The sequence below is a fragment of the Euprymna scolopes genome, chromosome 22 (assembly GCF_053919585.1).
Source record: "Euprymna scolopes isolate OS-2025 chromosome 22, ASM5391958v1, whole genome shotgun sequence".
NCBI classification, from domain to species: Eukaryota; Metazoa; Mollusca; class Cephalopoda; order Sepiida; family Sepiolidae; genus Euprymna; species Euprymna scolopes.
Window position 1 is genome coordinate 44905010 of NC_136503.1, and position 24148 is coordinate 44929157.

At 33.7% G+C, this 24148-nt stretch overlaps 1 protein-coding gene across 1 annotated transcript in view; it reads left to right on the forward strand.

Moving 5' to 3' along the window:
* Positions 1 to 24148, forward strand: part of LOC145243392 (prolyl endopeptidase-like) — a 78622-nt gene that overhangs the window by 44769 nt on the left and 9705 nt on the right. The window contains exons 9-16 of the mRNA XM_080106231.1: positions 1188 to 1283; positions 1864 to 1968; positions 2837 to 2941; positions 3831 to 3911; positions 6470 to 6583; positions 7527 to 7675; positions 9780 to 9896; positions 11353 to 11448. Coding sequence (XP_079962357.1) covers positions 1188 to 1283; positions 1864 to 1968; positions 2837 to 2941; positions 3831 to 3911; positions 6470 to 6583; positions 7527 to 7675; positions 9780 to 9896; positions 11353 to 11448 — 863 coding nt within the window. The remainder of the gene's footprint in view (positions 1 to 1187; positions 1284 to 1863; positions 1969 to 2836; positions 2942 to 3830; positions 3912 to 6469; positions 6584 to 7526; positions 7676 to 9779; positions 9897 to 11352; positions 11449 to 24148) is intronic.

Below are 24148 nucleotides of genomic sequence, written 5' to 3' on the forward strand. Positions count from 1 at the left end.
AAAGAGATAAAAACAATTGCACTTTAGGGAACGGTTAGAATCTTAAAAGGATCTCTCGGTTAAAATGTGTGAGGTAATAGGTGAATGTTTGGCATGCCTATCCCCAGCTTGATCAAAATAGGAAAACTGAAAAAAAAAAAAGATGCCAAACTACTGAAATCTCAAAAAATCTTAATCTTCAATAAAAACAGGAGATGATAGCTAAGTAATATGCATGGAACATGGGGAAAAAAAATATTGCCCATATTTTCTTGAAGATGTTTATATGGGTTGAAAAATAAAAAAATAAATATTCATTTTAACTGGTCTCTAAACCATTATAATTTTTCAATTTCAATCCATTCAAGCAGTGGAAATACTTTAACTACTAATTGCTGATAATGTTTTTCTTCTAAGTATAGAAATATTGATAACATTTTCTTTATGTTAAATTATGTATCCAAGTTATCAGTAACAAAGAAATAGCTGAAAAATCCTTTGTTTTTTTTTTGCAATTTAATCTTTCATATCTTTTGTATCAAAACTTCAATTGAAACTAAAGAAGGAAGATTGACCGTGTGCCTTTATTTCTTAATAAACAAGCACAATCTTATCTAGATTAGGAGTATTTCCTGTGTAATTCATCCTAAAATCAGCTGTTTCTTCCTCAACTCAACAGGATCAAATTTAGCCTTCTAACACCTAGGTAGATGTAGTTTAACAAGGCCATTCGATATCAATTATTTTTTTTCTTTTCTTAATAATAAAGTGTTTTCTTTTAATATATTTGAGTATATTTTGAACTAGGTATATTTTTTTATAATTTCCTAAAAATGAGAGCTTCTAACATTTTAAGTTAGTAAAATGGAAGCAGCTTTCCACCTAAAAATATTGATTTAAAACGTTTTGTATTTGAAAAGGAGATAACTCTGCATTTTAGTGTCTTGTTAGAGATAATGTGCATTTTAGAAAGTGGTTATGTCTCTTTCATCCCTCCAACTGGGAACAAGATTAAATTGATTTAGTTGCTCAGCAACCACAATTAAGTTCTTATTACAAAATATATATATTTTTTTAGTTGTAACTATATAAATAAATTTTTTATCCAATTCTTGATATTTGCATTGCCATTCACAAAAAACACTGTATTTCAAAGTTAAACCTATTATATTTTCCTTTTTGATAAAGTTAAATTTTCTGTTTTTCAGTATATTACTAATGAAGGCACAGTGTTCACATTCCTCACAAATTTGAATTCTCCCAAGTATAAAGTGATTAACATTGATTTTAGTAAACCTGAACAAGTGAGTAAAATTTCAAGTTGGATAAAATTATAACAAATTCTTCTTTCTATAAAAAAAAAAAAAAAAAAAAAGAATTTTAAATACATTAAAAAATGAATTTTAAATATGTTAAATTAATTAAAATATGAATTGTGATTTTTTTTTTTTACTTGAATAGTGCAAATAGTTCTTGACTTTTTAGTTAATTCATTCTAAATTATTTAGGACTTATAATTTATCTGCTCTGTAATTAAATTACACAATTAAAGAAGCATCAATTGTGTCAATCTTTTTATAAAATTATAATTAAAAAAATAATTTTAAAACAATTTAAATCTTTTTGATTTTTTATTTAAGCAATTATCTTTCAAATATAACCAAAATGTAACTGAAAAAAAAATAATGAATTTGAATGATTTATAATTTTTACTCTAAAAGTTTGTAAACGCGACAAAATTTTCTTTGGATTTTTCATGGTATTTTGTTTTGCATCTTACATGAATGCATCTAATTTTTAAGTTGAAAACTTTTCTGTATAAGTGATTTTTTTCTTATTGTATTTTGTATTTTTTTATTTTAAAAAAAATGTCCTTTCTTTCAGGAGAATTGGCAAACTCTTATTGAAGAAGATGAGAATGCTGTTCTTGAATGGGTTTCATGTGTTGACAAAAATAAACTGATCCTTTGTTATTTGAAAGATGTTAAGGTAAGAATTACTTTCATATTTGAATCATAATTTTGATTTAAAATGTATTTATACATTTTATTTTTTAATTAGTGGGGATACCTAGCATTGCCTGGGTGTGTTGTGTTGTGATGTAGTAAGGATGGAAATGGGGGGGGGACAGAGTGGAGAGAGGTGTTAAAAAAAGTAGTAGTAGGCTGGAACCTGTAACGCGAAGGAGGAAAAGAGGAAAAAACAGGTGAGATTAAAAAAAAAAAAAAAAAAGTGGTAGTAGGCAGGCTCAAACCCGTAACATGAAGGAGGGAAAGAAGGTGATAAAACGTAACGCGACCCAATGTCGCCATCGCGCAAGCAAAAGTTGCGTGCGTCAAATTTAAGCATAGTCAATCGAATGTACGATTTGCCGCTTTTTCAGTTTTGCTTTATACGAAAAAGCCAACCAAACACCCAAGACAATGCCACGGTGGGAATTTTTAACTCGATTGACAAAAAGATAGAGATGGTGTCCATTTGTGTATCTGAGCTATTACAATCTGAGAAGTATACAAAAACTTCTCGCGGAATCTAACCGATGCGAGAACCCCAATGCAAAAAGCCTTTTGCAGATATACACAAACGCTTGCGCCCATTTTGCTTTTTCTATATATAGATAGATAAGTTACATTTTTAATATTCTTTGAGTAAGGTGAAATGTAATTTTTTTTTTTTTTTTAAATAAAGTGTCTGTATATATTAGTGATAAGTAGTAAGATTGTATATCTAAAATATAATGGCTTTAAGTCTTCAAAAATTCATACTAAAATTTCATTTTCCAACCATGAATTACATGCAAGAAAAAGAAACTATTTTATCAGAAATACAAGCTTATGACTTTTTTTTTTCTCTTTAGAATAAAATGTATATTCATAATTTGGAAACTGGTAAACTCCTGAAAGAAATTCCTCTTGACATCGGAACTGTAATTGGATGCTCTGGAAAGAAGAAAAATAAAGAGGTAAATTTTATTTTTCTATAGATTTTTCTTAAAGTTTTTTTTTCCCCCAAGAGCTGTTTTGCTTTGAGAATAACTTGCATTTCACAAACACTAGTTAAGCCTAATGCATAAATATTTATTTTTTATAACATATATCAAAAACGTGAGTTGTGATTCTTTAAGCAAGAAGTTTAAGTCGGAATTATTGATCTTGTATGCGAGTTTTTATTTTGCCTTAAGGACTGTTTTGTTTTGACTGGTTATGAAGGCAGAACTAATTTCATCTTAGCATAAAAATTATAACCGGGTTTAATTTTTTTCATTCTCGTCAAGCTGACAAATCTCCTTTTAATTAAGAGTATAATTTGATTATCATATCACTTAATCAATATTATCTTAAAAAGAATAACATAAATATTCAAAATATCACATTCTTCTAAACTCGACTGTTTACAAAAATCTTTTTAAAAAAATGGTTAAAAAATTGTAAAATGGTAGCACCAGTTAGGCTATCAGAAGATACCGGCTTCCTGACTTAAAATGCACCAATCATTGATGTTGTTATTTTTTCTTTTTTCTTTGAAAAACTCAATCATATTATCCAAAGCAAAATACAACAATTTTCCCCTACAAAATAACTAAACCAAACCAAACACTATGAATAAATATTTGATGATATAAAGAAATTGAAATATAAAAACTTTTCCAAAATGACTGGATTTGGCATTAAATAACCTGAAAAGGGTTGATATGCCATAAAACAAAATGACCAAACAATCCTCTACACCATATCTTGACTCTTCAAGAAAGAATGTAAAAAAAAAAAATGGGATCAAATTTCATTGCCAACAAACATAAGCCTACAAAATCCTAACATAATTTTTCTTTTTTTTTTTTTTTTTTTCCTCAGATATTCATTCATTTTGTGTCTTTTCTTACTGCTGGTATCATCTATCGAGTGGATGTGAGTGTTGATGATCCCACGCCAGAGGTGATTATGCTTCTTTTTTTTTTTATTTATTTATTTTTTTAATCTTATTGAAAGTGTGTGCATAAAAATACTTTTTAAAGTAGATGTTTGTCCACATGTAGTTTTATTGTTTCATGACCTCATGTGTCTAACTAGTTTTATATGTTAATCATTCGGTGTCTACGCTGACTTGAAGAGTCACAGCTCAGTCAGTAACCTGGGTAATTGGTCAGTCCGCAATATCTATCTTGATCTGAGAAGGCAAATCCATAGGTAGGTTGTTTCTTGGTAATGTCTGGCCGGATTCATAAGTTTATCAAGTTTCATAAGGATAGTTTGAAAAGTAAATAAATTATTGAATTTCTTGGAATGATTTGGGCTCATTTTTTAATGAAAAATCTCAAAGGAAAAACAGATCTTCACACTTTCAATTCTTATAAATTTTTGAACACAATTGATGGTATTTGCATAATTCAAATAGTTCTTGAGCTTCTTTTAAATCATTATATTGTGGATTAAAAGTTCCATAACAGGAACTTACTGTGAACAACTGAAATTAACCTGCCACAATCGTGAGTAAAGAAACATTTTAGTGCAGTGCAATACTTTAAAATTGGTTGTTTTTGAATTACACAAATTTTTAAAAACTTTAGTGTGTGTATAATAGTAACCACACTATGTAATGACTTAAGTTGTATTGAAATAATCACAAAAAACTTTGGAGTTTAGACATCTAATATGCAATTCATGGGTTAAGGTAAAGAGATGCATACAATCTGACAGAAAAACCAAAAAGAATAACAAGTTTCATAAGAATAAAAAAATTCGAGAAATTACTGAATTTCTTGAAATGAAGTTTGTATTTTTGTCCACATTTTAAAAAAGATTATTTATGATAACTGTCCAATGAAAAACACAAATTTTGTAACTTCAAATTCTTACAATTTTTAAACCTCTGAATAATATTTGCAGAATTCAAACGGTGTTGTGCTTCTTTTACACTTAAGCTCTATTCACCAGACTTGATAAAAATTTTTAAAAAGAAAAAAATCAACGTGTAATACTACTTTTTATATAGGTAGAAGATTGCATTGGGAGTATGGTACTTTCTGGAGCAGTAGAATGATCTAACCATTTTTCCAGCAACAGATTGGATATAAGTTTTCCATTTTAGATCTGAAGTAAAAATCAATTGTAGGAGTTTATCAAAATTAATACATACAATTTCCACCATTATCGTTAGTACGTTGATTTTATTCATAACTAGTAGAGCTACCTGGCATTGCTTGGAACAAAGGTGTAACATAATTTCCATTTTTCTTGCTTTCCCCTTTCCTCTCCACACCTTCTCTCTTTTGCCCAGCACATTTATCTCACTGAACATAGGCGCACACATAACTCAAGTTATTTTAAGAACAGTTGGAAATGACTTATATACCATGCATTACGACCACATAATCCCTACAGTCACCTACCTGGAAAATGCTGCTGTGAAACCTAACATAGTTATGTGGAATGAGTCAGAGAGTATGGCAACCTTGGTTGAAGTGAGTATCCCTAATGATGGAGGTCTAAACAGAGCTGAAAGAGAGAAACAGACAAAATATCAAGGTCTCATGTATGATATGAAAAGAAACTGGAATCTTAGGGAGATATCAATCATACCAGTTATTATAGGTGCTACAAGACATAGGTAGAACTTCAGGTTCTTCTTCATAACTATATATTTATTATTATTTTTTTTTTATTGCATTTTCACCCCAAACAAGGCACATTGCCACTTTGTTGTAGGGGGCTACTATCAGGTACATAAACATCAGGGGTACTGTGTAGGGAGTTGGGCAGCAAGATGTTGGTTCACGTTGCACTTGAACTTCTGCATGTCAGTACAGTTGGAGAAGCAGGGACCCGGGTGAACCAAGTGCAAGAAAAATCCAGACAATTTCACTTAAGGGAACAGTGAGGATACTAAAGAGCTCTCGGTTGGTTTCAATAAAAAGTAGGGCAATATTGACAGCTGGTTTGGCTGCCCCATACCCAGCATTACAATATAAAAAAAAAAAGTCTGTGTAAGGGAAATAACTCTTAAAAAATTATTTCCCTTTACATGCGAACATTAAAAATAGTGTTTACTTAATAACAATAAATGATCTGGATTTTCCCCACATTAAAAACCGACCTTGTGTCTAAATCTGTCCTCGTGGGAAGGCAACTAAATAGGAACAATAAATGATATAAATGACCATTTAACCTCTAAGGAATGAATCATTTTTCTAAATTTTAAATATTATACATCGAGGACAACAATAACCAAGAAAATATGAACTTTGTGTATTTGTTTTCGATTTTTTAAATTTTAGCTGGACATACAGACACAGACGTTTGTCCTTTATATGATAGAAGATGAGATTTTTCCAACGATAAAAGTAATTCAAGAAAGCATGAAAACTTTTGCTTGTCATGAGCGTCTAATGATGCAAGCCATTTTGTTTATAATAATCAATACTTGAATACATTTGTAGCACAAATCTTAATGTTTGTATAATATAATTTAAAACCTTAATTTTTCATCCTTTCAGGTTTATCGCATGATTAACGTGAACAATTTTGATTTTAGTCAATTTGAAATCAAACAGACATTTTATCCAAGCAAGGATGGAACCAAAATTCCAATGTTTCTTGTACACAAACGGGCAAGTTATTTTATTAATCATTTCTTCTCTTATGATTTTTTTTTTTTTTTACATGGTTATCATATATTGAACATTTCAGCTGAGATTGTTAGTGGGACCACAAATTCCCTGACTGCAAGCTCAAATGTGAAGTTGTACCTATATTATGCCTCTTGAAAACCCTTTAAAATACCCCAAAGAAACTGGCCTATTGTTAAAATATCACAAAAAAATCAGCATGTGAAGTTTCACAATGGGATCTATACTGCTCTTTACCCCTTATGCCTAACTATTGTTTTCCAAAATTCATAATGATCAGTTAATTAGTTTAGGAGTGAATCCTGTTCATGCAAATATACAACCATCTAACTTTATTCATATAAAGTTAGATGTGTGTAGATGTTTGTATATTTGCATATACAGAATACACTCCTAAACTAATTTATATGAATAGATTCAAGCTGTAAGAAAGTAATTGGACGACTCTTACATTAATTGTAAATTACTAATGTTCAAATCTTTTCTTTTATGAAGCAAATGAAATAGTTATTTCAATTAGTGTTTCCAGAATTTATAAAAAAAAAGTTTTATTGTCCAGAATTCAAACTAATTGAAAAAAAAAAACACACAGAAAATTCCAAAAATCATGGAAAATGATCAAATACATTTTTAAAGGCTTTGTTGCAATTAATAGTAATTGGTAGGCATTACAAGATATATTTTGATCTTTCTGTCTCAGTAGTTCGAATTGAGTTGCATCATCCTCGCTTTATCATTAAAATTTTCTTAGTAAAAAAAAAAATGTACTTGATCAATTTCTGTAATTTTTGGAATATGACATTTTTGTTCCATAAGGACTATGTACATCAAATAATTTTCTGTATATTTTGTTTAAATAGGTTGAACTTTGGACAACAACCAAAAACATACTTTCATTCAATGTTTGTTTTAATTTTTATTTCAGGGTTTGGTTCTGGATGGCAAAAATCCAACTTACCTATACGGTTATGGTGGCTTTGAAATCTCCATTAAACCATCATTCAGTGTTAACAGACTCGTTTTTCTCAAAGATTTGGGTGGATTATGTGCAATCGCTAACATCAGAGGTGGAGGGTAAGTTTTATTTATCAAGTTGGGTGTCAATCAAGCATGGTGTGTAAAATGTAAAAAAAATGACTCAAAATGGGAGAACAAGTTAATCTCTTGACGAATGATAAAAAAATCTATAAAAAATGGTAATATGTTCTGCACTAAATCACCTTTACTTGTTTTAATGATATTCTTTGATATTTTCTAAATTGTTTTCATATTTGCTTTGTTGGTTTTGCATCAGGATGCATAAGTACCCTTTGCAGTGTGATTCATACGTGTGATTCTCTGCTGAGTGAGGCGTACTTATGGTTTAGGCATCAAGTCAATAAATACCTAACTAATGTTTGTTGAGATAAGTGGAGAGCACATACAGCATCTGGAATTCCCGAATGGTCACCCATTTTAATATTGACCAGGCTCAATGTTGCTTAACTTTGGTAATTTAACAGGAACCGGTGTGTTAACGTAATTATTTTTTATCTCGACATTGTCTCCAGTTGTCCTGGACTTCATAATCAAATGTGCAGTAACCTTACAGGGGTAACCATTGTCTTTCGAGACTAAACGGTAACAATTTTATTGTTGTTGCTCAATTAATAGTTTATCAAATTAGAACCATACATTAATTGAAAATATTGTGCTTGTGCTTGTTCATTTGTTGCTATCTTCCTGAGTTTCTTTTAGAAGCTGAAACAAAATGCTACCGAGTACTTTCTCCCAATCATGAAGCAATTAATTTGACCAATACATTCTTAGAAGATGATGGCCCTGTCGGTGGGGCATTACAATATGCCGACTGCCCCCCCCCCCCCCCTGCAGAGGGTAAAAGTTCCCCAATGGGGGTCCTGGATATGACCTTAAACTATATCCAGTGGTGAGGCCCCAGCATGTGGGCTTTGGGGAGTGTGGAGCCACCCTTTAATTACCATTGCTCCCAGGTCCACTTTGACCCGGAGTGGTAGTACCTGTTAGGGTCCCAACTATGAGTCAAATAGAAACTGACGTGAAAACAACGAATATATTCTATTAAAAAAAAATTTTTCTTCAAAATCTTTGGATTCGGCATTAAATAACCCGAAAAGGGTTGATATGCCATAAAACAACCAACCAACCTTAGATGAAGGATTTATTCAACCATGCACTGATAATTTAGTTACAAATTAAATCCCATCAATGACACATATCACTCACCATGATCATAAGGTCAAAGGGTGAGAGAGTGTTAACTAAGTGCATCACTTAATTACATTATTGTTTTGCTCTAGCAAAACAATAATATGCTATCTCATTTATGTGTCAACAGAGACTAAGAGTGAAGAAGCTTTGCCTACAAATTCTCTTCGTCATTCACGTGACATCATTTGTGTCCACATATTAATTATTCTCACATTGCTGCATGGTCAATCCTTTCATCTTTGCTGACCTTTCTGTCCACAGCAAATCTGGTCTAATCACTATGTACTAGCTAATACGTCTACTAGAAAACATAGCTTAAGATTTAACAAAATAACTTCTAGTAAAAATCAATCTCTAAATACATTGATCATCATATTAATAATAAAGTGATTATCTTTTGATTTAATATCTTTTCAACCAAGTAGGTTTAGTACAATTCTGAACAAAGGCAGTCAGATGATTTTTTTTTTTTTTTTTATATACTCTTGTTTGTTCTCCTTGAACAAGGCATATTGCCTCTTGAATGTAAGAGGCTACTATTTGGAACCATGGCTACAGGGGACTATGTAAGGAGATAAGTGAGATGTCTGTTCATATTAAATTCAAACTTCTGCATGTTAGTAGAGTTGGGGAAGCAGGAAATGGGGAGGGAATTTCAAAGTCTAGCAGTCCGAGGAAAGAAACAGAGTAGAAGGTTTTCTGGCATTTAATGAGTTAACTGAAAGAATGTTTTAAGACCTGCAGAATGGAAGGCGACACAAGACACCTGAAAAAGGCTGGTTAGAAAAATTGTTGAAATGTAGCAACAACAAAAATGAGGAAATCTGTGAAAATCGGTCTCTTCATTTTTAATTAAAAAATTTTTTTTAATTTTTTTATTTTACTGCTTTTATGCCTTTTATTATTTTTTTCATTATTTTGACAATGTTTTTTCTTATTTTCCTTTCAGTGAATATGGTGAGACTTGGCACAAAAGTGGAACACTTAGCAAAAAACAAAACGTTTTTGATGACTTTCAAGCGGCTGCCGAATACTTAATTGATCAAAAATACACAACACCAAAAAAGTGAGACTATTTTTCTGTCTTATTTTATTTTAGTACTTATCCAGAACCTTGCCCCATTTTCAGCAATTCTGTGTTGGCATCTTCTGGCAGATGCTGACATGATTAGCCAATCAACTGTCAGCAAACAAGTTTCAGTGAAATTAATTTAAACAAGAATTTTAAATTATATACCGTTCTTAAAAAAAACAAAAAAAAACATTCTTTTTTCTTTCATATATTATTTATGGTAACTATTTTTTTTTTCTTGTCTTACAGTTGTGTTTTCAGTGTTTATTTTTATTTATTTTTACAATGCCACACTTTGAATTCATTGTCACTGGCAATCTTTGTGTCAGCTTTTTATGGCTGTTTACATAATCATGCCGAAAGATGCTGCCGCAAAGTTATCTGAAATTGGGTCTGGTTAAGTACCCTTTATATATTATTTTTTTTAATATTTAAGTCCGATCCTAAGTATCTAAAACAAATCCTTTCCTTTGGTTTCATTGTTTTCCTTTAAATTGTGTTCTCTTTTATTTTGCAAATGTAGAGTAAAACACCAATAATTGCTAGAGTGACTCTGGATAAAAGAGTGCACCCATATGCTATGGTCCTGGATATGATCTTAAACTATATACAGTGAGGAGGCCCCAGCTTGCGGGCTTTGGGAGTGTGGAGCCACCTTTTAATTACTATTGCTCCCAGGTCCACTCTGACCCGGAGTGGTAGTACCTGCTAGGGTCCCAACTATGGGTTGAATAGAAACCGACTTTAAAACAACAAATATATTCTATTAAAAAATTTTTCTTCTAAATCTTTGGATTCAACATTGAATAACCCAAAAAGGGTTGAAATGCCGTAAAACAAAAACAACCAAACAACCAACCCATATGCTAGATTGTACTAGGCTTATCTGATGTGTATGAAAAACAAAAAGTTTAAATGCAATGTTTTTATACATCCATACCTATATATATAAGCCTGGTTATATCTTTAAAAACATTACGATTTTAGAAAATCAAATGTTATAAACTGTTTTAAATGATTAAACTCTTTTTTTTTTTCTTTTTTTTTTTTTTTCCTGAGACTTTCAGTGTAAGATACCTTTCAAAGTTCTTTTTGTTTTTCTCTTCATTTTTCTATAGTAAAAAAAAAAGAAAAAGAGAAAACAAAGTTTAAAAAAAAAAATTTTATTTAAAAAGGTGTCTTACATTGAAAGTCTAAGCAAAAAAAAAAAAAAAAAAATTACTAAAAACATGGTTTTCTAAAATTTTCAAATTAATATATTTGTTTTGGAATCCTTAAATCAATAAAAATAAAAATCGTTTTTCTGTCAAACTTGCTGCCCAAATGTATAATTCTTTTATAAATAAATTATAAACTGTTTCTATTTTGTCTCTTTTTAATTATACTAATGTGTAAGTAATTTTTTAATTTATTTTTTTTATTTTTAACTGTCTCCATAAAATTCTTTCAGACTTGTTATCCATGGACACTCTAATGGTGGTTTATTAATAGCTGCATGTATTAATCAACGGCCAGAACTCTACGGTGCTGCTGTTGCGCAAGTTGGGTAAGTTAACTTCAATTGTTTTGTGCAATTTTATATATGATAGAATATCCATCTCAGGATAGTTAAAATTAATTTCATGATCCGAACATTTTTGTGTTGCTTTCATGTTTCAATTTACAAAGATTAAAAATCAATATTTTTGCTCCATAATGGGGTATGATCCCGCACAGTCGGGAGATTCTATTTATAAACGATGCTGCTAGGAACTGACGAATCTAATTAATTTGCATTCTGCTACCAACCAATTAGAAACCAGAATTGCTCCATAAAAATTAAACCTCTCTATGGCAACTTCGCGTATGTTTTTTTCGTGTTAACACGGGAAGAATCTTATGCTCTGTGGATTCCAACTCGAGAACTGTCTACTGTGAACCAGTCACCTCCAGGACTTGTGTAGAACAACTAACTATCGGAAACTGTTCTGAAACTAACTAGAGGTTATAGACCCAGTGTGCGTCTTTATTTCGATGGATCCAAATTCGAATTGTGGCAAGTGAAATTTTTTAGATATCTACGAATTTAAAAGTTACACAAAGTACTTCAGTCACAACCTGAAAACAGAAACGACCCTGACTTCATTGAAAAGAACGCAACTGTCTTTGCGGAATTAATACAGTGCTTAGATGACCGAAGTCTATCACTGGTAATGAGAAGCCCTAGACGATGGCTGCAAAGCATTAAACATATTGAGAGAACATTATATATAGAAAGGAAAATCCAAAATTATTTCTTTATATACTGAACAGACCTCTCTAAAATGAATGGAAGCCGAAACCATTACAGATTATATTATAAGAGCCGAAACGACTGCAAATTCTTTAAAAATGTCTGAAGTTATTAGCGACAGTCTGTTAATTTCTATGGTCCTTAAGGGATTACCAAGTGATTTCAAGCCATTTACCACCATGATAACCCAGAAAGAAAAACCCATGACTTTTAGTTAATTCAAGGTAGCACTTAGGAGTTACAAGGAAACTGAAAAAATCGCAGGAAAAAAAAAAAAAAAACGAATTTACAAATATCATGAAATTTAAAAATGCACACATAAAAACACCAAAATTAAATTATACCCATGCCGGGAATAAAAATCGCAACTTTGCCAAGACAATTTTTCTCCTAAGAAAAGTACAAAAATTATTTGCTATAATTGTGGGCGACCTAATCACAAGAGTTTCCAATGTAGATGCAGGACTTTCAAGGGCAACTCCATTAAAAAAGTGTTTAGACTCAAAATTGATCTGGTGCTACCAGATCAGGCTGTCCTTTGGCTTCCTGAGACGAAATGCACCTACATTGACGTTTTTTGTTTTCTGATCTTTTTTGTAAAACTTAATTTTGTTCTGCAAAACCAAAAACAAAAACAGCCCTCTCCCTCCCCTTTTTATTTTATTCCCCCCCCCCCCACTGCCAGACCCTGTCGGTGGAGTATCAGAATACACCGACTGCCCCTCCCCCCTGCAGAGAGTAAATGTCCCTCAATGGGGCCACCTGTTGGCCGTAGGTGGCGGCCCATAATGCCTTAGAACAGGATCCTGGTGGCTGAGCACCTCATGACCTCGGAACCAAGTGGCTGTGAGTTAGCAACACTCCACTTTGGTCCTTACTTCGGCTAGACGGGCGGTCGGGCAGGCTCAACCTGATCAACCGGCTAGTCATGACAGTCCCTAATAATAGTAAACACCCACAAAAAGAGAAATACAAACACATTATACTTATAAAGAAAAACACACTCACACATACTATCAGTAGAAGGCGATGGCAAGGGCCAATCAGATGGTGAAAACTGATGCTATTGACAACTAACCCTTTCTATACTTTACTGGGTCTGAGGAAATGAAAAAAATCATAAGCAGCTATACTCACTGTTTGAGTATATCATCATTGTATCCCTGAGCTGCTTGGGCGAATGGGTTTTCCTCCCAGCCATCTCCCAATTTAGGGCTCCGAAGAGGGTGGGGAGCAAGGATGGTGAAAAAAAAAAGTTAAAAAAAAAAAAATATACTATGGCTTCCAAAAAAATTAAAAGACCCCATCCAGAAAGTGAAGATGAAAACACAAACTTTCCGGAGTATATAATCTTGGAATCGCAAAATAACACACAAATAACTAAAATGTCCCCATTCATAATCGAAAAAATTATCAACAAAAATCTGAACACAAAACAAATTAAAAAATGGAACTTTACTCATACAAGTATCTACTAAAAGTAGTGCCGAAGAAATTTTAACATGGACAAAGTTCCATGATATAAACATCAAGGCCTACCCTCACAAAACCCTCAACACCTCAAAGGGAGTCATCAGATGTCCAGAATTAAACACCTGCTCTCTAGAAGAAATAAAAAACAAACCTAAAAAAACAAAGTTATAGATACTAAAAGAATTACAATAAAAAGAAACGAACAAACAATAAACACCAACACATACGTATTAACTTTCAATACTCCCACCCCACCAACTGAACTCAAGATTGGATATATTAACATTAAAGTAGAAACATATATCCCCAGACCATTTTGCTGCCTAAACTGCCAAAAATTTGGCCACTTCAAAGAATACTGCACCAGGAAAACAATATGCCCAAAATGTAGCAGTAATGAACACCAGGAAACAGAATGCCAAGGAAATATAAAATGCCCAAACTGTGGTGAGAACCATCCAGCATGCTCATTGCTCTGCCAAAACTGGATCAAAGAAAAAAATAAACGAACTAAAATATACCAAAAACATAAGTTTTACCGAAGCTAGAAAAATTATTGAAACAGCCACCACAACAAAACCAACTAGATCATATGCAGGTGCAACCAAAAATCAATTAAAAACAATAGAAAACATTGAACTAAAGGAAATTTCTACCCTCATAAAATCACTTCAAGAAGGCATTGAGGACCCCCTTACAGCAACTACCGTCAACTCAAGCTGTACTTGAAAATAACTATCAAACAGTTGAAAGTAAAATCCCACCAGATCCCAAAAATCAAACACAGTCCTCTAACAAAAAACCCACACAAACTGAAAACATCCCAAAACCAAAAGAACAAAAAACAATCGCCTAGTATCCTCTGCAAAGAAAAAAAAATCAAATCTCACACCAACCAAACAGAAAATAGATGAAAAACCTAAAAAAGACAGATCTCGCTTCACGTCAAAAACCAGAACTATATATCTGAACAAATTTAAATCCTTGGAAATAATGGAAACAGATGACAGAGCCTCCGAACCCCCATAATCAAATAGTAGAAAACAACCACTGTTATTCTTAATAAAATAAAAGGAAATCAAAAACATAAAACTAAACTATGGCCAACAAAATAATCCACTGGAATTGCAGAGGTATAAAAGCTAACAAGAATGAATTACTTCTACTAATATCTAATCTCTGCCCTACTATAATATGCCTACAAGAGACTTTTTTAAAACCATCTGAAACTATCAATCTCCGTAACTTCACTGAATATAACCACACAACAAATAATCCAAATAGAGCTTCTGGAGGAACATCCATTCTCATCAACAAAAACACAGTACAAAGCCAAATAAATCTACAAACTAATTTACAGGCAATTGCCACCACAACCACCCTACATAGAACAGTAACAATCTGCTCCATCTATCTACCCCCAAATGACCCTATAGATGAAACAGAGATAGAAAAACTTATCAACCAACTTCCTTGCCCCTTCATATTATTAGGTGACTTTAACAGTCATAATGTTGGTTAGGGATGTTCAGGCACAGACAGAAAAGGAATCATTATAGAAAATATTATCAACTAGCGGGGGTACCCGGCGTTGCCCGAGTGTTTGTTTCCGGGACGGGGGGGGGGGAGTTTTAAAAAATTTATGGTAGGTAAGTAGGAAGGATCAAACCTGGAGTCATGAGTAAAAGTAGGAAAATGAAGTGTGAAAAAAAAAAAAAAAAAAAAAACCATCTGCAACGTTAACAGTTCGGCCACCAAGAAAAGTCCATTCCAGTTGTTTAGGAAAAAAAAAAAAAACGACTACGGTAGGTCAGCGCGAACGTGAAAATATAATGTGAACTGTCCAGCACGCTAACCACTACGCCACAGAGCACTGCAGCTTAGTTTAGTGATTTTAAATAACTTCACATGAAAGAACTACGAAGCCAAACCGGTGTTCTCTTCTCAACTGTTCCTTGTGAACGATCCCCAGACGGTGTTAAGTGGTGGCAGGGGGAGGAGGAATTTATTAGAGAGAAAATATTTTACCACTTCCATTGATCTTAAACGATTTTGGCCGTGACTTCTCAGCAGAAAAAGTATAGAAATCTAAGATTATCGAGGAATTTAAGAAATAATAAGCCTATAACACACCTCAGATATTGTTCTGCCGTTTGTGCATATTATATTTGCATGAAATATCTTGATTTTTAATCCTACTAATGTCAAAATCAGACAGGAAAAAATGAGTTCATTTTATTTATATAGAGACAACAACCTATGCATATATAATAACAAAAAAAACAACCTTTATTCACTCTGCTACAAACTCCTACTCAGCAATTGACCTCTCTATAAAGTGATCCTAGTATCTTTATGGATTACAACTGGACAGTGCACGAGGACGCTTGTGGGAGCGACCAATTCTCAATAATATTAGAACACTTTGGTCCTGAAAGAAACTCAAAAATTCCTCATTGAAACCTTAAAAAGTAACTGGAATAAATTCAAATCATTATGCGAACACAAACTCTTACCTGGAAAACACGTGAAAGGCCCAATCACTCACTTTACAGATACCATCATCTCAATAGCTGGGGAATGCATACCGAAAACAAAGGTATCAACCAAGTATAATCGGCCCTGGTTTAAGAAAATTCAACAACCGACCAACTACTCAGAATTTAACTTCAAAATATGCAGAGCTAAAGCACGGCGAAGAGTAAAAGAAGCCAAATGTGAATCATGGAAAAACTTTGTGTCCAAAATCAACAATAACACCAAAGACAAAACCATATGGAAAATGATACGAAAAATATCAGGAAAAAACACCAGTTCCCCTCTCAACCACCTCTGTATAAACAATAAAAAAAAAATAACAGAAAAAAAAGGACAGTCAACATGCTTGCAGACACTATTGTAAATAATTCATCATCCAAAAATTACAATAAAAAATTCCAGACTATTAAACATGAATCCGAAAAAAACAACCTACACTTTAAAAGTAATAATGAAGAAGTTTATAATAAACTTTTTACCATTCAAGAACTAAAGGATTCATTAAAAAAAGCCAATAACACGACTGAAGGACTAGATGAGATAACATGAATTTCTGAACCAACTACCAGATCAACCATTAAAGCACTTACTTTCCATTCTTAATGATACCTGGATCAATGGCAACCTTCCAGCTATATGGAAACGAGCCAGTCATTCCCATATCAAAACCAGGGAAGGATGCATCTGACCCCTCTAATTATCGCCCCATAGCTCTAACAAGCTGTGTGTGTGCAAGACGATGGAGAGAATGATAAACACCAGACTAATGTGGTTTCTTAAAACAAATAAAATATTAACCAACCTTCAATGCGGTTTCCGAAAACAACGGAGCACTACAGACCACTTAATACGACTGAAAACCTCTATCAGAAATGCATTTATACAAAAAAAGCATATGACTGCTATATTCTTTGATTTGGAAAAAGCTTACGATACCACACGATGGTATGGTATCATAAAAGATCTCAAAGAAGCCGGACTAAAAGGAAGACTACCCATCTTCATCATCAACTTTATCAACAATAGATTATTTAATGTCCGTGTAGGAACATGCCTCTCTGATATTAAGGAACAGGAAACGGAAGTACCACAGGGAAGTATTTTATCTGTAACATTGTTTAATCTAAAGATTCACAATATCATTAAATGCATAAACCAAGGTGTGGATTGCTCACTATATGTAAATGATTTTTTAATTGCTCAAGGCATATCCATATAATTGAGCGTCAACTCCAACTATGCATCGACAAATTAAAAAAATGGACAACCGAAAACGGATTTAAGTTTTCCACTAATAAGACTAAATGTGTGCACTTTTGTCAGCTTAGAAAACTGCACCCAGATCCTCTCTTAAAACTAGATGATACCCAGATTCCTGTTGTTGACGAACATAAATTCTTAGGGTTAATATTAGACAAAAGACTCCCATTCATCCCTCATATTAAACACTTAAAGAATAAATGCAACAAAACTCTCCAGCTAATGCGAGTCATTGCCCACACAGACTGGGGAGCGGACAGACAAACCCTACTGAAACTATATAGATCACTAGTACGCTCAAAACTAGATTATGGGAGCTTCATTTATGGCGCCACCAGAAAATCATATATAAAGATATTAGACACTGTTCAACATCAGGACCTCAGGCTTGTACTGGGAGCCTTCCAAACTTCTCTCACTGATAGTCTCTATACAGAAGCCAACGAACTGCCATTATCAATTCGGCGCAAGAAATTAGCTTTACAGTACTTAACCAAAATTCTCTCTTGCCCAGACAATCCTGCCTACGATTGTATTGCAAACGCACTAGATTACAATCTCTACGATAGGAAAAAATCACAACCGTCAAATCCAGCCTTCAATCCCAACTACCAAAGCCTATTTGACAAAAAGGTAAAAGCTATAAAACCTTTCGGTCTTCGTATGAAACCATTAGTGGAAGATGCAGGTATCACAATCAGGAACATCCATGAGGTCAACCAACTAAACCTCCCACCCTGGCTACTAAAACAACCTCCCACCCTGGCTACTAAAACAACCTAAAATTATCTTTGAACTAAACAAGCTCCCAAAAAATCAAACTCATCCACTGAACTATCAAGAAAAACTAAATTATCACTTGACTTGGACCCACTAAATTATCGCCCCATTAGCCTCCTCCCGCTTTTCGCCAAAATATTTGAGTCCTTAGTTAATCAAGCCCTAGTCCAGCACCTAACAGCTGCTAAACTCCTGACTGACAAACCATATGGATTCAGGCAAGCCCGTTCAACAGCAGATATCTTAACTGTAGTTTCTGAACGTATATACCGTTCATTGGATAAAACGGGAGGGTAGAGCGGTGGCCCTCGATATATCTAAGGCTTTTGACAGGGTATGGCATGATGGTCTTCTAAGGAAAATTAGATCATATGGAATCACTGGAAGAATTTATAATGTAATTAAATCCTTCTTAAGTAATAGAAAAATCAAAGTTGTCCTCGACGGTCGTACATCCAAACAATATGACATAAATGCGGGAGTACCTCAGGGGTCTATCCTTGGACCTCTATTATTCCTGATATTCATAAACGACCTCCCTGATAAAATTGTTTCGGAGATGGGTATATTTGCCGATGACACCACTCTCTATAATAGATATGAGGGGAAAACAAATGAACACATATCCGAGGAAATGGCAGAAACACTAGAGGATGACATGGGGACAAAAATGGTTGGTCACATTCAATGCTGCTAAGACTAAGCTTGTTTCCTTCAATAACTACAAGAAACCTTCTCTACCACCAATAGCAATGGCCAAGAACACATTACCTGAAAGTACTTCTTTTAAACTCCTCGGCCTAACGTTTACAGGGAATATGAACTGAAATAGATACATTGAGAGCATTGCCAAGGCTGCTGCAAGGAAGGTTGGCTCCCTCTACCGTGCTAGAAAACTACTTACGCCTGACAGTATCCTATACCTCTATAAGGCAACCATTCGCCCATGTATGGAGTACTGTTGTCACATCTGGGCTGGTGCATCTGCTTGTCTCTCGCTCCTGGACAGGGTTCAAAAGAGAGTCGCCAACCTGATAGGTCCTGAACTGTCATCTAGGCTTCAGCCTCTGTCCCATCGACGAGATGTTGCATCCCTCTGCCTGTTCTACAAATACTTCAATGGTGAATGCTCTGACGAACTGCAAACACTTGTACCTCCCCGACGTAACTACCCCCGACAAACCCGACAAGCTACTAAGTCTCATCCCTTTACAGTAGAGATCCCTAGGTGCAAGAAAGCCTTTTACTCCAACTTTACTTCCCCAGAACTGCGGGTCTTTGGAACTCCCTTTCGGGATTCTGCTTTCCCAACTGCAATGATATGCAGAAGCTCAAGTGTAATGTCAACAAACATCTTTCTACTCATCTCCCTTCATAATGACCCCGCTAATTAAGTACCTGATAGTAGCCCCCTGCTTCAAAGTGGCACTGTGCCTTGTTTGGGGTGAAAATTGAATAAAAAAAAAAAAAAAAAAAAAAAAAAACTATTTAACATTCAGGAAAAATACCCAAATCATCAGCGTATCTATACATATGGTTTTAAGAACAACAGAACTGGATGCGGAATAATATCCAATAGCACTACCTTGCAGAAGCGACTACCAGACTATGCTTTAATTTTTAGTGCTGAAGCCACAGCTATAGACCTGGCACTAGACCTCATTACTGACCTCACTTACAACAAATGTATAATTTTTTCGGACTCCCTATCAGTACTTGAATCTCTAAAGAACCAAAATTTAAATAACCTGCTACTCATTAATCTATTACAAAAAATACACACTCTTTCACAAAATAAAAATATCAAATTCTGCTGGATACCCAGTCATTTTGGAATCCAAGGCAATGAAAAAGCTGACAGTTGCAAAAAATGCACTAAATCTTGATGTAAGCGATTTAAAAATTCCACACTTGGACTACAAACAAATATGTAGATTCATTATGAAGAAATGGCAAGAAAAATGGAATGATTGTCAAAACAACAAACTTTTTAAAATCAAACCCACAATAGAGAAATGTTTACCAAATTTCAGAAAATCGCGTAGTTTTGTCCCGCATCTGCATAGGACATGCACACATAACCCACTCCTTTCTGCTAAAAAAAAGAAGACCCTCCAGAATGTGTGGCATGCTAAGAACCCTTTACTGTAAAACACTTTCTTTTGGATTGTGGCGACCTTGAGCATATCAGGCAGAACTATTACAATGTTAACAATTTGAAAGAACTATTTAAAAAAGTCAATCCTAACAAAATACTAACATTCCTAAAAAAAAAAGCCAATTTATACAAAAGAATATAATTTTACCTGATCAAACTTCATTTCCACCAAAAAAAAAAAAAAAAAAAAAAAAATCACCTAATGACCCAAAAAGGCTGACTGAATAAGTTAAGATATCTTAAAAAAAAAAAAAAAATGGACGTCTGCATTAAATAACCAACAAAAAAAGGTTGATATGCCGTAAAACCTAACCTAACCTAACCAAAATTGATGGAGGAGTTTGCTAGAGTCTGCAAAGATCAACTCTTTCAACTTTGACCTCTTGGCAGCCAAATTTTCGCCCAAAAGCTGATTAAAAAGCTTGCTGCATGCCTGAATACCCTTTATGTAAAATTTCAAATGTTTAGACCCAAATTAGCTGAATAGTTTGCTAGAGACTGCAAGGTCAAATCTTTTGAACTTTGACCCCTTAGCAGTCAAATTTTCAGCCAAAATCTAATTAAAAAGCTTGCCTTATGTCTGAATAAACTTTGTGTAAAATTTCAAATGTTTAGACCAAAAATTGGCTGAGTAATTTGGTAGAGATTGCAGAGGTCAATTTTTTAAAACTTTGACCCCAGTTTTGACCCTTTAACATTTGTTTTGGGCTGAAATCAAATTAAAATGTTTGATCTATGTTCAAGTAACCTACATCTAAAATTTCAAGTGTTTAGACCCAAAATTGGCGGAGGAGTTTGGTAGAGTATTCAAAGGTCAAATCGTTAAACTTTGACCCCTTGACAGCCAAAATTCTGTCCGAAAACAGATTAAAAAGATTTTCACAAATCTCAATACTCCTTATGTCAAATCTCGAGTCTGTAGACTGAAAATTGACAGAGTAATTTGGTAGGGAAATGTGTACACACACACACACACACAATTTCACTTTCATAGATATAGATTTATTTGCATGACATGCAGAAGTTCAAGTGTAATGTGAACAAACATCTTGCTGCTAAACTCCCTACATAGTACCCCTGCAGCTTGGGTCCTTGATAGTAGCCCCCTACATCAAAGTGGCAACATGCCTTGTTTGGGGTGAAAATGTAATAATAAAAAAAAAAAAAAAAAAACTTATCGTGATCTTCTAGCTGTTACTTCACAACATTTCAGCCAACTATTCCTCTGGCTTTTGTCAGGTGGTTAACCACGACGGGATAAGAATGCTGAATCTCCTAACTGTATCCTCAGTAATTTCTGCCTTCCATATTTGTTGTCATCTTACCACGTTTTGGCCAACTAATCCTTTGTCCAGCTTTGGGTAGGATTGAAACCACTATATTCAGACAATGCTTACCTGGAACCGTAGAGATTCAACGTCTCTATCTACTGCGCCACGGGCTCCGAAGGGCGATGAAGGTTGGATTTTTTGTTCTTATAAATCCACATTTATTTATCTGATTTTCCATTGTTCGGTTCGTACCAAATAGTATATTAATTAATTTTGAATGGCATTCACAAGAGTATCATGCTCTCATTACGTCAGACATGACTGGGTAGAAATCCTAAGTAATTTGCAATTGTATTTTTGAGTCTCACCTGCACTGAGGATTGAACCGTCAACCTCCAGATGAGTGTAACTTACAACTGAATTTATCCACTAGGCCATGGGTCCTTGTGGAAAATTCTGTTTAAAATTTTGTGCAGATTACTCGAGTTTGACAAGATACACCTGAAGATCAGAGGTTACATCGATCAAAATGTAAAAATAACACTCAAGATGAGAACAGTAGTCTTCATAATCATTCATTATGAATAATCAATCCTTATCTCAAAAATTTAGATACAAACATTAGTTTCACTTATCCTGTATTCACTAGAGTGACATTAATATTTTGATGCAAAAATCCCTTGGATTTAATGACTGACATGAAGTGTTGAGTCTTCAATTTTATGATTGATTAGATCATGAATCGACAACCTTCAGCCCTTGAGTGTATTTTATTTGATCCACCACCTTACTCGGGCCACAATATAAATATAAACAAACCAAATCACAGTGAGAGTTGAGAGACTGAATATATGTAAAAATTCAATTTCTTATTTAAATTTACATAAGAGCGTGACCACTTCCTAATCTTTCTCAAAACTCGGGAACCTGCAACAAAAGAAATAAAACCAGAATGGTAAATCTATAAAGCTAACTGGACTAAATTTAGTAAACTTTGCTCAACATTAATTAATCAAGAAATAGTTAACAAACCAGATCCAATGTTAGCCTTCACCAATATACTAAACGAAATAACAACCAAAACCATTCCAAAATCCGCCATTAAACCACATCCGAAAACGCCATGGTTCACAAGAATGCAGAGAGGCAATAACCAACAGAAAAAAAAATGCTAAAGTTCTTCAAACAAAATCCCACAAAAACCAACCTCCAAAAATACCAACAGCCACAAGCAAAAGCGCACTACATTATTAAAAAAGAAGCAAAAAAAAAAAAAAAACCTGGCAAAATTATATTTCCAAACAAAACAACCCGTCACCAAAAAACATGGGAAATAATAAGAAAAATAACTGGGGGAAAAATTGGAACACCAATAAACCATACAAGCATGCCAGATAGAGAACAAATTGTACACAAAGGGGAAATAGCAAACATAATCACAAATGAATTCAGCCAAAACCCGTCATTCGACCACTACTCCCCTAAATTCAAAAATATAAAAATAATGCAGAAAAGGAAAGACTCAACTTTACATCCAATAACAAGGAATACTATAACACTTCATTCACAATAATAAAACTCAAAAACTCAATGCATAAAAGTAAAGATACAGCCACTGGACCAGATGATATCGACTATCAATTCTTAAAACACCTGCCAGACACCTCCAACATTCTTCTACAGATAATTAACAACATTTGGTGGTCTAACAACCTCCCAAAACACTGGCTCAAATCCACTATCATCCTAATTCCTAAGCCAGGAAAGGACCACTCCAACCCTACCAATTATCATCCTATGGCTCTAACAAGTTGTATCTGTAAAACAATGGAAAGGATGGTCGATACAAGACTGATGTGGCATTTAGAAAAATATAACATCATCTCCAGACACCAAAGGGGATTTAGATGAAACCAAAGTACTAATGACCAACTTCTTCGACTAGAAACATTAATCCGTAATGGTCTAATAAGAAACCACTATGTGGTTTCAATCTTTTTTGATCTTGAAAAAGCATATGGCACCACATGGAGGTACTGCATCCTGAAAGATATTTATAGGAAACCTAGCAATGTTTATCCAAAAATTCCTATCTTACTGAACATATAAAGTATGCTTGGGAAATATAACCTAAGACCAATACATACAAGAAACAGGGGTACCATAGAGTAGTGTATTATCCGTCACTCTATTTCTAATTAAAATCAATGATATAACTAAAACCGTTAACATGGGATTTGAAAAAAAAAAACACTATTTCTTGATGACTTCTCTATAACTTGCTCATCAAACATGCCAACTATCGAAAGACAAATGCAACATTACCTCAACAAAATAGGCCATTAGATTAATCAAAATAGATTTAAAATATCCAAAAGCAAAACCACATATGTCCACTTTTGTAGGATCAAAAATACCACTTTGACCCACAGCTCAAACTATATGGACAATTAATACCAGTAGTACAACCTACTAAATTTTTAGGAATCATTTT